At 29.3% G+C, this 10,474-nt stretch overlaps 2 protein-coding genes across 2 annotated transcripts; one reads left to right on the forward strand and one right to left on the reverse strand.

Annotated features, from left to right (window-relative positions):
• Positions 1 to 402: 402 nt before the first annotated feature.
• LOC113398958 (zinc finger protein 43-like) lies at positions 403 to 6,368 on the reverse strand. The gene is made up of 11 exons (XM_026637920.2): positions 6,063 to 6,368; positions 5,627 to 5,827; positions 4,779 to 4,812; positions 4,241 to 4,475; positions 3,859 to 4,113; positions 3,605 to 3,778; positions 2,886 to 3,089; positions 2,145 to 2,315; positions 1,768 to 1,957; positions 948 to 1,109; positions 403 to 574 (listed from the first exon to the last, which is right to left on the reverse strand). The coding sequence occupies exons 1-11, from the start codon at positions 6,189 to 6,191 to the stop codon at positions 521 to 523; spliced, it is 1,809 nt and encodes a 602-aa protein (XP_026493705.1). The 5' UTR covers positions 6,192 to 6,368; the 3' UTR covers positions 403 to 520.
• A 448-nt stretch (positions 6,369 to 6,816) lies between these two features.
• LOC113398991 (uncharacterized) lies at positions 6,817 to 10,474 on the forward strand. The gene is made up of 2 exons (XM_026637979.2): positions 6,817 to 8,103; positions 8,204 to 10,474. The coding sequence occupies exons 1-2, from the start codon at positions 7,048 to 7,050 to the stop codon at positions 8,477 to 8,479; spliced, it is 1,332 nt and encodes a 443-aa protein (XP_026493764.1). The 5' UTR covers positions 6,817 to 7,047; the 3' UTR covers positions 8,480 to 10,474.

Raw genomic sequence — 10,474 nt, forward strand, 5'->3', positions numbered from 1 at the left:
AGCACGAGATGAATTGTAAACACAAATTAATTTGTGTTTAGAATTATTGTGCTTAAGCTCATGAAAATTCAATGGTGCCTGCCTGGGTTTGAACGCGAAATCATCAGATAGGACGCACACATTCTAACCACTGGGCCATCTCGGCTCTTAATTTAAAATTGATATTACCTAAATTAATTGATAAACAGGAGATAATTACATACGTAACTGAACTATGTAAAATATACAGATTAATTTGCGATTTAATTATTTTATTTCAAAATTTATTGGCATAAAATGTAATGTAATAAAATAAATAATTTAAATCAAATTGATCGGTTGTTAAGAAAAGGAGTTTTAAAAAATCTTGTTCCTTATAACAAAAACAGTCATAAAAAGCATTTTTAAGGTAATAAAAACCAGTTAATTTTACAAATAACTTTATTTGGATTTTGAACCTAATATATATAACAATTAAATAATAGAAGACATATTTTTCTAATAAATCAAATGTAATTCGTAATTTAAATACTTATGTATATTAAAGCGCTTCCACGTCAGCTTTGGCGGGAACCGCGTCATTTTTCAAATAACCCTGTAATAACATTTCATTAATAAAATATATATTTTTTGGACTGAAAAATAAATGTGATTAAGTAGATCTTATACTTATATGCTAAAATATTTTTTCTCGATATGCTTTTCTTAAATATTTTATATTTATAATAGTTGGTGGACCAACTAAATGGTTAGAGCCCATAGAAAATAAATACATACACACATATAAAAAATAATAAGCATTCCTTAAATCGCCAATGTGCCATCAACCATGGAAACTAAGGACTCTTCCACCCTTAGCTATTTAACGGTAGATGAAGTGTTAAGCGCAACAAATGAATATGGGTACAGTATTTCGGTAAATAGAGTAAAGTATGTATGTAAAATTGTTACTATTAGTATTAAATCACCTCTTGCATCGTGACGTGTGTATTGTAGGAGCAATATTGGACCGTCATTTTGTCGGGGTGACAGCGCAGACGGTGCGAGCGCAGCGTGGACGCGTACGAGAAGCGCTCGTCGCACCACTTACACGTCAGCGGCTTGTCGCCCGTGTGCGTGTACATGTGCACCTGCAACGTGCACGGCGTATAGCGTAGGTCCAATGTAGGATTACCACATTACCAATGACAGTAAATGTTACAAAAGATATATTTACCATAGGTTCATATAGTGTGTAGTAAAAAATAATGTAAATTGAACAATAAAGCATGATTTCATTTAAATTTGATAGGTAACAAGATTTTTCGGTATTTGTTGTTCTAATACAGCAGAAAGGTTAAGTTAATAATGATAATATAGTACTTATAGTAACGTATAAAAATATTGGCAAATTAAATTCGTTTTGTTTTTTAATTTATTATGTCTCTATAAAAACAATATGTTTCGTTACAAATAGCTTCATTATTCTATTCATGAAAAATATTCTTAAGGGTCGTCTTAAGGAAATTGTATTGTTTTTAAATAATTGTATGTATTTAAATCATGAATAAGGAACTCGTATGTTGTATATTATTTTATCTAATTAAATATGAGGATGTTTGATTTTCTTAATTTTTAGAAACAACAACTATAACCTATTTAATACAATTACATACATATATAGAAAGAATAATTTAATATTTTAATTATGGTCATACGTCTAATCTCCGTCTCCAGATATGACGTTGGAGGGGCTTGACGCAAATAAACAATATTAATTTTATACTCCATTCGTGAAAGCTGGCATACTTTGAGCGTCTGCCGGCGCTTGAAGGCCTTGTTGCAGTAGGAGCACACGTGGCGACACTTGTCCTCGTGCACGAGCAGGTGCTTGCGCAGCGTGCGTCGACTGTTGAGCACGCGGTTGCACACGTAGCACGCGTACGACGTGTCCTCGTGCGTGTCCATGTGCGTCTTCAGGTTCGAATATGTTTTGAATCTATGAGAAAAACAAACAGTAAACTAAACCGAAGTGATTGTTAATTTAAATAATATTTAGAGCAGTTCTAAAAATATGGCTGACCTACGACAGGTCGACTACAATTCGCCAGTTTCCCAGTAGTTACCACATGGCGCGGTAACTGGTGAACTATTCCTACTGAATATTTCAACATGATGCGACTCACGGCTTCGAGCACTTCCGGCAGACGAAGGGCTTGTCGTCGCTGTGGATGGCGCGGTGCTGGCGCAGCTCGCCGTTGGTGCCGCACGCGTACCCGCACAGGTCGCACACGTAGCTCTTGATCTTGTCGTGCACCACGCGCTTGTGCGACGTGGCCGCCGACGGGGTCGTGAACCTGCACACACGTTACCATATTTATTCGGGGATGACCCATTTTGGAGATTGTTTTTAACAAGGATTTTTTCTTTTTTTAATACCCCATCTAATAGTAAACGGTCACCCCCATCCTTAGACAATGGCGACATAAAATATATTTACCATTCCTTACATCGCCAATGAGCCACTAACTCAGATGCTCCATGCGCCCTTCCAACCCAGAACACGACAATGCTTAGTAATGAGGTTTGGCAGTAGGATATGTGTTAAGTGAGTGAGAAACTATCGACAGGTTACTACCAATTCCGCTTGTTAAGGCTGTTTATTGGTTCCTTGAGGTGATTACTTAGGAACCAACCAAAGGTAGATGTGGACTTTAATATACTTGACTGAATGTAGGATGCAAAAACTCTCATAGCCAACCCTTACGATATCGGTGGGTTGAGATAAGATGACTATTCTCCTCTTTCTTCTATTCGGCCGATGCCCAACAGTATGACATACACACGCGTTTGCTTAATTTTTTGAATATATAGATTTTTTTGATAAACCTTTATTAAATAATTAACTAAATATGCTTCACACTTACTTCAGCTCACATATTTCACAGCTATATATTTTTCTTTCTTCTATAGGTATATGTACACGCATATGAGATTTCAACGAGTCTTTTGAAGTGAAGATTTTATCACAAGAAGAACAACAAAACTTTCGTTCTGACTTTGGCACATGTCTCATTTTATGTTTATTCATAGCAGCTATTGTTTTTGTTATTCGTGGACATTTGTCACAACTGAAAAATAAGTTATACAAAAATATAAAAAATATATAAATTTCAATTAATTTTATTTCCGACTGAATTAGGACAAGCACTGACATAGTTTGTATTGTAATTCATCTTATTTGTTGTTAATCTTTATATATATAGTATGTAATGGACTGCTACTACTTAGATACGAATGAAGTTAGCATCTCAATAAAATTGTTATTGTCATGTGTCAAATTTTCCGAAATTTATTATTATTTGCATTTTCGTTTTAATCAAGTTCTCACTTTTTCGAAACAATATTTTTATTGATTATTAGACCAACCAACTGTTAAATCATATCAAGAACTGTAGAACTGTGTTAATCTAAAGTTTATTATTAAAATGTTAAACTTGACAAACATACAAATTTTTTTTTTTTTGAGTTTGAGTTTGCCCATAACTACAGAATGTGCACCAATAGGTATTTATATCATTAACATTGTGTTATATGAAATGTATTCAAAATATATACATTAATAAAATAACAATTATTTACTCACCAGATAACATTTGGATTTTTGTGATCTTGTACATGTTTATATAAAACCGATTTAGACTTAAGAGTAATACCACAAATACAATTGACCACTGGTGTTATCTTGTGCTCCCGTTCGGAATGTGACTTTAAATTATACCAACTCTTACATTGCTTTTGACAAGTAGAACATGTGAAACTGAAATCAATTAATCGCATACTTATTATTGTCCATAACATTAGAAAAATATAATAATCCAATATAAAGGTATAGCATACTTTACAAAATCTGTGACATTTAAACTTGAATATTTATTTTCATTCTGTTTATCTGATTCAGATTCTTCGGTATCCTTTTTAAGTTTTCTGCTTTCTATCCTGTGGTCCGACACATGTTTGTAAAGAACACTCTTAGACCTAATGATAAAGCCACATACACAAAACAAGACTGGTTTACTTTTGTGGATTTTTGCATAATGAACTCTTAATCCACTCCACGTTTTCACAGCTTCTTCACATACACTACATTCTAACCTTAAATGTTAATTATTATAAATGATATATTTTTTCAAGATGTCCCAAATTCAAATTATAAAAAAAATATATAAACTTATTTTAATTAAATATATCAACATACAAAACTTACTTGCTAGTTACTTACTTGACAAAATCTCTAATGTTTAGATTGGATTTCTTTAATATTTTTTTGAGTTCAATTTCCTCTGTTTCACTTAATACTTTTCTTTTAGTCTTTTTCGCCTTAAGTTCTTTTAGTGTTGCAAGTGTCATAGCATCACTCATGTCTTCATCATCATCATCATCACTATCATTTTTATTATCATTATCATAATCTTCAGCTTCAAAACCAGACATAGATTCATCATTATTGATTGCACCTACAAAATGATATCATTATTATAAGTTTATTAATAACTTCACTTATAAATCAAAATTTAGGCTCATATGAAAATAACACAATTTTTTTTATTCCAATGATCTTTTACAAATACAGTACAAAGAATACTTATACATTATGCTTTTTATATTTTACTGTTTTTTAAAGAGCAAACAAAACTAAATATTTTTATATTATTACATAAAAGTAAAATATTTAATAAATTAAAAAATATCTAATATTAATGTATAATATAATATAATTTTTCACCTATATTTTTTTAAACAAAATTCATTATACTCACTCACTAAATCATCAGCAGTTAATTCATGTTTAACCTGAAAAAAAAATTTAATCAGATTATTATTTTTGTTTTGTAATAACAAAAATAATTTACTTAGAGACATAATAGTTAAAATAAATATTGGTATAGTACGTAGCCATAAGCATAAACTTGACCTGCTCAGTAGTACATTTCTAGGTCTCTTTGAAGGAATTAAGGAACCAAGGGGGGCCGGCTACAGTGGTTAGTTGTTGTCGATTGGACTCTCATTTGTTATTCAGCTACTTTAATTTGGGCAAAAGTGTACATACTTGCTATGCCCTACTTTTGCCATTCTGTGTCATAAATTTCTTACTTCTGGGCAACTTTTCTATTTTAGCAGGAGATTAGAGCTTAAACATTCTACCATGTTTCTGTACTGTGGGCTGGGGGTTATACATTTTGAAGAATTTTAGCAAAACACTAAGGTTTTTTTACTTTTTCTTTCAATATTGTTGACATTATGAGGTGAATAATTATAAACACAAATGAAACATGAGATAATTATGAGAGCATTACTGAGTTCTTGCATGCCTGCATTCCAACTCAATCATTTGTTAATATACACATGTACTTCATATATTTTCAATTAGACCATTTTAGCTCTGACTACTGATATTTATTTGTTAACATGCTAACTATGTTTTTTTTTTATATCTAATGAAATCCTATTTTTTTTTTAATGAACATATTATATTATTAATTAAATAAAAATTAAGCCAGCAAATTAAGGACTCTATAAAGTATCACATAATGTTGGTTACTGTAATTTGAATCCTCCTTTGACTAATTAATTAATTAATCAATTTACGATTGTAATATTTAAATACCTCTGACTTAATAGGTGGTATATTAAAATCTATTCCAATATCTTCCTCAAGTTTTATTGTATATTTTTCACATGTGTCTAAATACATTTTTCTTAATGTTTCTTGTACTTTAAAACATTCTAAAACAAATAGCTGAAACGTAACCATTTTTTCTTCACAATTTAGACAGACTTTAGTAGGTAAATCATCATGTTCAGCAACCTGAAAGTTGAAAATGTAATTGTTAAGTATTGTTTTTACCAAGTAACATTTAAAAAAAAAAAAATACAGAATATTGATTAATTATATCTTGTATTTTTAAATTTATAAACAAATATCTTTACAAATCTAGAAAACAATGTCCAGATTTAAAACAAAGCAATATTTTCTTATAACTTAAGGGACTAAAATCGTTTCGCTGTAACAAAAAACGATTGTAGCAAATTAAAACACTTACTGGTATTTGCATAAAATCTTGTATCATTTTAAGTATATTTTTATTGTTTTCATCTTTTAAATCCTTAGAAAACTCATCCTTTTTTGCACATAGTCGACACAATTCTTTTATGTTCAGAGCCATTTTCATTATTCACAATAAATATACATGGTCACAGAGCAATAACGAAATTATAAAATATATAATAACATTGCAAAAATCAGTAAATAAGAACATATAAGTTCTAGTTTATACATAAAAAATAGAAATAACACAATACTTGTAACTTGTAAGATGTTTTAAAGCACTAATGCAGATAATAAAAGCATCACATCACATACAGCATGTTATAGACTATTGTCATTCAAATAAAATGGTATTTAATTTACATTATTGTACAAATGTGATGGAATTAATCGAAATGGCATGTTTCCTTATAATAAATTTTATATTATAGAATACCGTCAAATTAGATGTATCTTTAAGTATAGTAATAATTACAAACATATATTATAGAAGCACAAAATATTGTACATATCTACTGTCTGATAGATATGTATTACAATTATTATTGTCATGTTTTAAGTATTGATATTAAATAACATGTAGATTGTACAGGTCATCAAGCTATTTTTGTAAATATATATTTTTTTACTATTCGACTACTTGTTAACCATTCTTCATATTTCAATCAAATAGTTTTGAAATGAATGGCAATAATAGTTTTTACTAAACGGGTAAAATTATCTTTAATCTGTGTATTTGATCTGCGTCGTTCCAAAGTTTCCAAACTTCCAACTGTCATAGCTTGAGTTGATGTTTCTAAAGTGTAACGTAAATAATTATAAAATATCAAAAACATACTGCAAAAGTTATTCTTTTAATCTTTCATAAATAATGAGTACATTTTGATATGGAGTTTCTAATATGGATCTACACAGCAAAATATTTTGTCAAAACCTATATATTTGATTAAGAATTTCGTTTCGCGCTTGTATCAAGCAAAATGGATTTTCACTCAGATATTGTTGAAACTGTTACGCCATGCCTATCTTACGAAAATATGAACTATTGGAAAACTGAAGATAGTGGTTATCATACTCCGGGATCATTAGAAAACTCAGAAATATCAGGTGAAAATTTCAATCATGCAATCTTTAACGATAAATTAAGTTTCACAGGCCAGTTTCAAGTTGATTGCTTAAATCTTTCTAAAGACTTTAGTCCAAGATTAAAGTATAGTACTGATTTAATAAGATCAAGTGAAAGTTATAATGAATCCCCCCAAAACCGCAGAGGCATTAAGCGGGCATATCAGGAAGAAACAGAGAACACAGAGACAAACCACAACTCTGTTCCAACTCCCACTAGTATATTATCTGGTGGTTTGCGTATGCTGAGGTGTAGTGATAACCATACATTAAATGTTAGTGTTTCTTCTGTAAATTTAGGCCATACAAACATTTTAGAAGCAGAATTACTCTCATTAAATGATCACATACATCTTACATACCCAACAACACCAGTAAAAAAAATTTGCAGAAATAGTTGTAAACTAAGTCCATTCAATGCAAGAAGACTATGGAGAGACAGAGATAATTTTGTAATACATTCTCTTACTTGTGAAACCCGAGAATTGCAACCATTAACAAAATCTCTTGGCACCAATAACAAAGTAAATGTGTTTCAATTTAAACCTAATGAGAAGTTTGATATGATTAAGATGTTATACCAGTATGCAAATGTGATGCCTGCAATAATGAAAATATTTCAATACCTGTCACATGAAGATGTTCATAATTTCACTATGGTCAGCCAACTGTGGCAAAAAGTTTGGGAAGATGTTAGCAGGGTAAAAACAATTAAAAGGGAATATGTACATTTTCTAAGAAATGCTAGGGAAAATCAGGAAAATAAAATATCTACACCAAAAAATGGTTTTAAACATCAAATGAGGCCATTAATGGAGATTCATAATATTCAATATAACAACCAGCAAACCAGCTCCCAGAAAAGCCCTCCAGGAACACCCAGAACCATCAAGTTTAAAAGATATGCTAAGGTAATTTTTTAAAACACAGAAAAACACATATTACAATTTAATTTTATTAAAATAAAAAATAAATTTATAAATAATAAATAATACTATATATTTTTTTTAGGCAGCTGCATTGGATTCACGTAAACAGTTACCTTGCATTAAGTGTCAACGACCTGCCAAAGTAACAGAAGAAAGCTCGGGAGAGGTGTGGGTTGAATGCACAAGTATTACCTGTTGTCACCAGTTTTGTAGGCTTTGCATGGGAGAAAGACATTCGGATAAGAAATGTGTTCAATATGACTTGGATGGGCCAAGTCCATCGAAAAGACAGAAAAACACATATTCCATTGGTACAAAAAAAAGTAGAAAAAACTTAAAAAGACTCCTGTGCCCCTAAAATTCTTAGAGATCTAATTTTTATACCAGTGATTCTAGTAATAAAATGTAAGCATTTCATATCCAAAGATATGATTTAAAAAATCATTGTGTGAGAGATTACTATGATATAAATTTATAGTAATTGGGAAAAACTATGGTCTGATAATGTGCCATTTATAATAAATAATATATAGCATTAAAATTCATTTTATGCCTCATCAAGCAAGTCACAATATCTGTAAAAACAGTAACTTTTGTATTGTAAATTATTGTTTAGTACTGTCTGCTGTTACTTAATAGTTACTTTATTTTCTTTATTTATTTATGATTGTAACTATATTGTTTTATATATTGATAATTAAAATTCAAAAATATCACAACCTTTTCATAGTGAAGTATTTTTGGTAAAATAAATTTCATATTAGTAACATGTTAAAAATGATTAATGCAAATAATTACATTATAAATAAATAATGTTTACTATTGTAAAGTAACACTAAAAAAAAGATAAATGTCAAAATTATTTCTTTAGTATAACAATGAGTCTGAAAATGCATGAAATTGCATTGCTTAAGAATAAATTTTATGTTTATTGATGGCACTCAAGTTAGAATAATGTTTCAGACTGATATCTTATAGCAATAAATTGCTTAAATTAGGTTGTCTGTGTTATGATTAGTATGAATGAGAGCTTAGTATTTTAATCTCGAATTTTGGTTTTTCATTTATGTTTTTTTTTTTTAATCTGAAATTTACTATAACTGAACCTTATTAATTAACAATAAGAATTGTTTAAAATAAGTACAAAGAATCATCAACTGTGATATTAAATATAATATTTCAGTAATTTCCATACTTTTTGCATATTCAAATAATCTTTAGGTTTTTACATTCTCATATGTATTAGATTGTTATAAGATCATGATACAGTTTTAAATGTTTAACTTACTCATAGTAACTAACAATGGTACTACTAAGTGAGACATCACAGCTATTGCATTTATTAGAATTTGTAATAAATAAGAAATTTCTAAGTTTAAGTTAATGTCTGAACTCATCCAAACCATAAATGAATAGATTTAGTAATTATTTCGATTTTATCACATCATATAATTAATAGTCAAGATTATTTCTTAAATAATTAGTATACAATAAATTAAATCTCGTTTTTAAACAAAGGTTAACAAAAATTGACAATACTCCTAATTTCTTCTAGTCCTACAATCTTATCAATGTAACTACAAAATGAATAATTATCATTTTAAAATTATAATTGTCATTAAAATTCCGCTTTGACACTATATAAGTAAATGTTATAAATATGATTGGAATCTTAAGATATTTTCGCCAAATTTTAACAACTTTGGTAGACGTTGAAGCTTTAAGAACGGTAGCGCGGGAAACCAGCTTGGTTACTTATATTCATCACGATCAAAACCTGTTCTTGAAACGGCAATACTTAACCAGCACAGCGAAAATTAAATCATATAAATACAATACCGTAAAAAAAAAACTTATTAACCGAAAATAAAAAGAATATCAAAAAACTTTCGGCAATATGACATTTTAAATCCGTTCATATCATTCGCTACATTTGTAATTTTTTTTTTTAAACTCAATTACTTTATATTTGCAATGAATATATGCTAACATCTACCTATACTTATTAATTATGAAACAATTATATGTTCCATTGAACTAATAATTTCTTGAAACACAAATATATAAATTAAATTGTTAAGGTGTTCAAGGCAATGTTATAAGGTATTCAAAGACGCAAAAAACTTAAAAAGTAACAGCCTCACATTATCTCAGTTCTTATTTCATAATCATACATACGAAACCGGTTCGATTGCATGATTCTCATTGTAAATTTATAATGATATATTTTTTAAGTGTTTTAGTTTTAAATAAATACAAGTAGTTTTAATGTTTTTAATTGTAATTATTTTAAGTAGATGTAGTTATTTAGTAATATTTTTGATGGAGGGGATTATGTCCAGGCAAGATTTTT

Source organism: Vanessa tameamea, chromosome 2 (genome assembly GCF_037043105.1).
Source record: "Vanessa tameamea isolate UH-Manoa-2023 chromosome 2, ilVanTame1 primary haplotype, whole genome shotgun sequence".
In the NCBI taxonomy this organism is placed as follows: domain Eukaryota; kingdom Metazoa; phylum Arthropoda; class Insecta; order Lepidoptera; family Nymphalidae; genus Vanessa; species Vanessa tameamea.

Coding starts and splice junctions, on each gene's coding strand:
- LOC113398958 (XM_026637920.2), bottom strand. CDS start 6,191: ATGAAAATGGCTCTGAACATAAAAGAATTGTGTCGACTATGTGCAAAA. Junction 4,813..5,626: donor TACCACCTATTAAGTCAGAG/GTATTTAAATAT, acceptor TTTTTTTTTCAG/GTTAAACATGAATTAACTGC. Junction 3,090..3,604: donor AAAAATCCAAATGTTATCTG/GTGAGTAAATAA, acceptor CTTATTTTTCAG/TTGTGACAAATGTCCACGAA.
- LOC113398991 (XM_026637979.2), top strand. CDS start 7,048: ATGGATTTTCACTCAGATATTGTTGAAACTGTTACGCCATGCCTATCT. Junction 8,104..8,203: donor AGTTTAAAAGATATGCTAAG/GTAATTTTTTAA, acceptor TATTTTTTTTAG/GCAGCTGCATTGGATTCACG.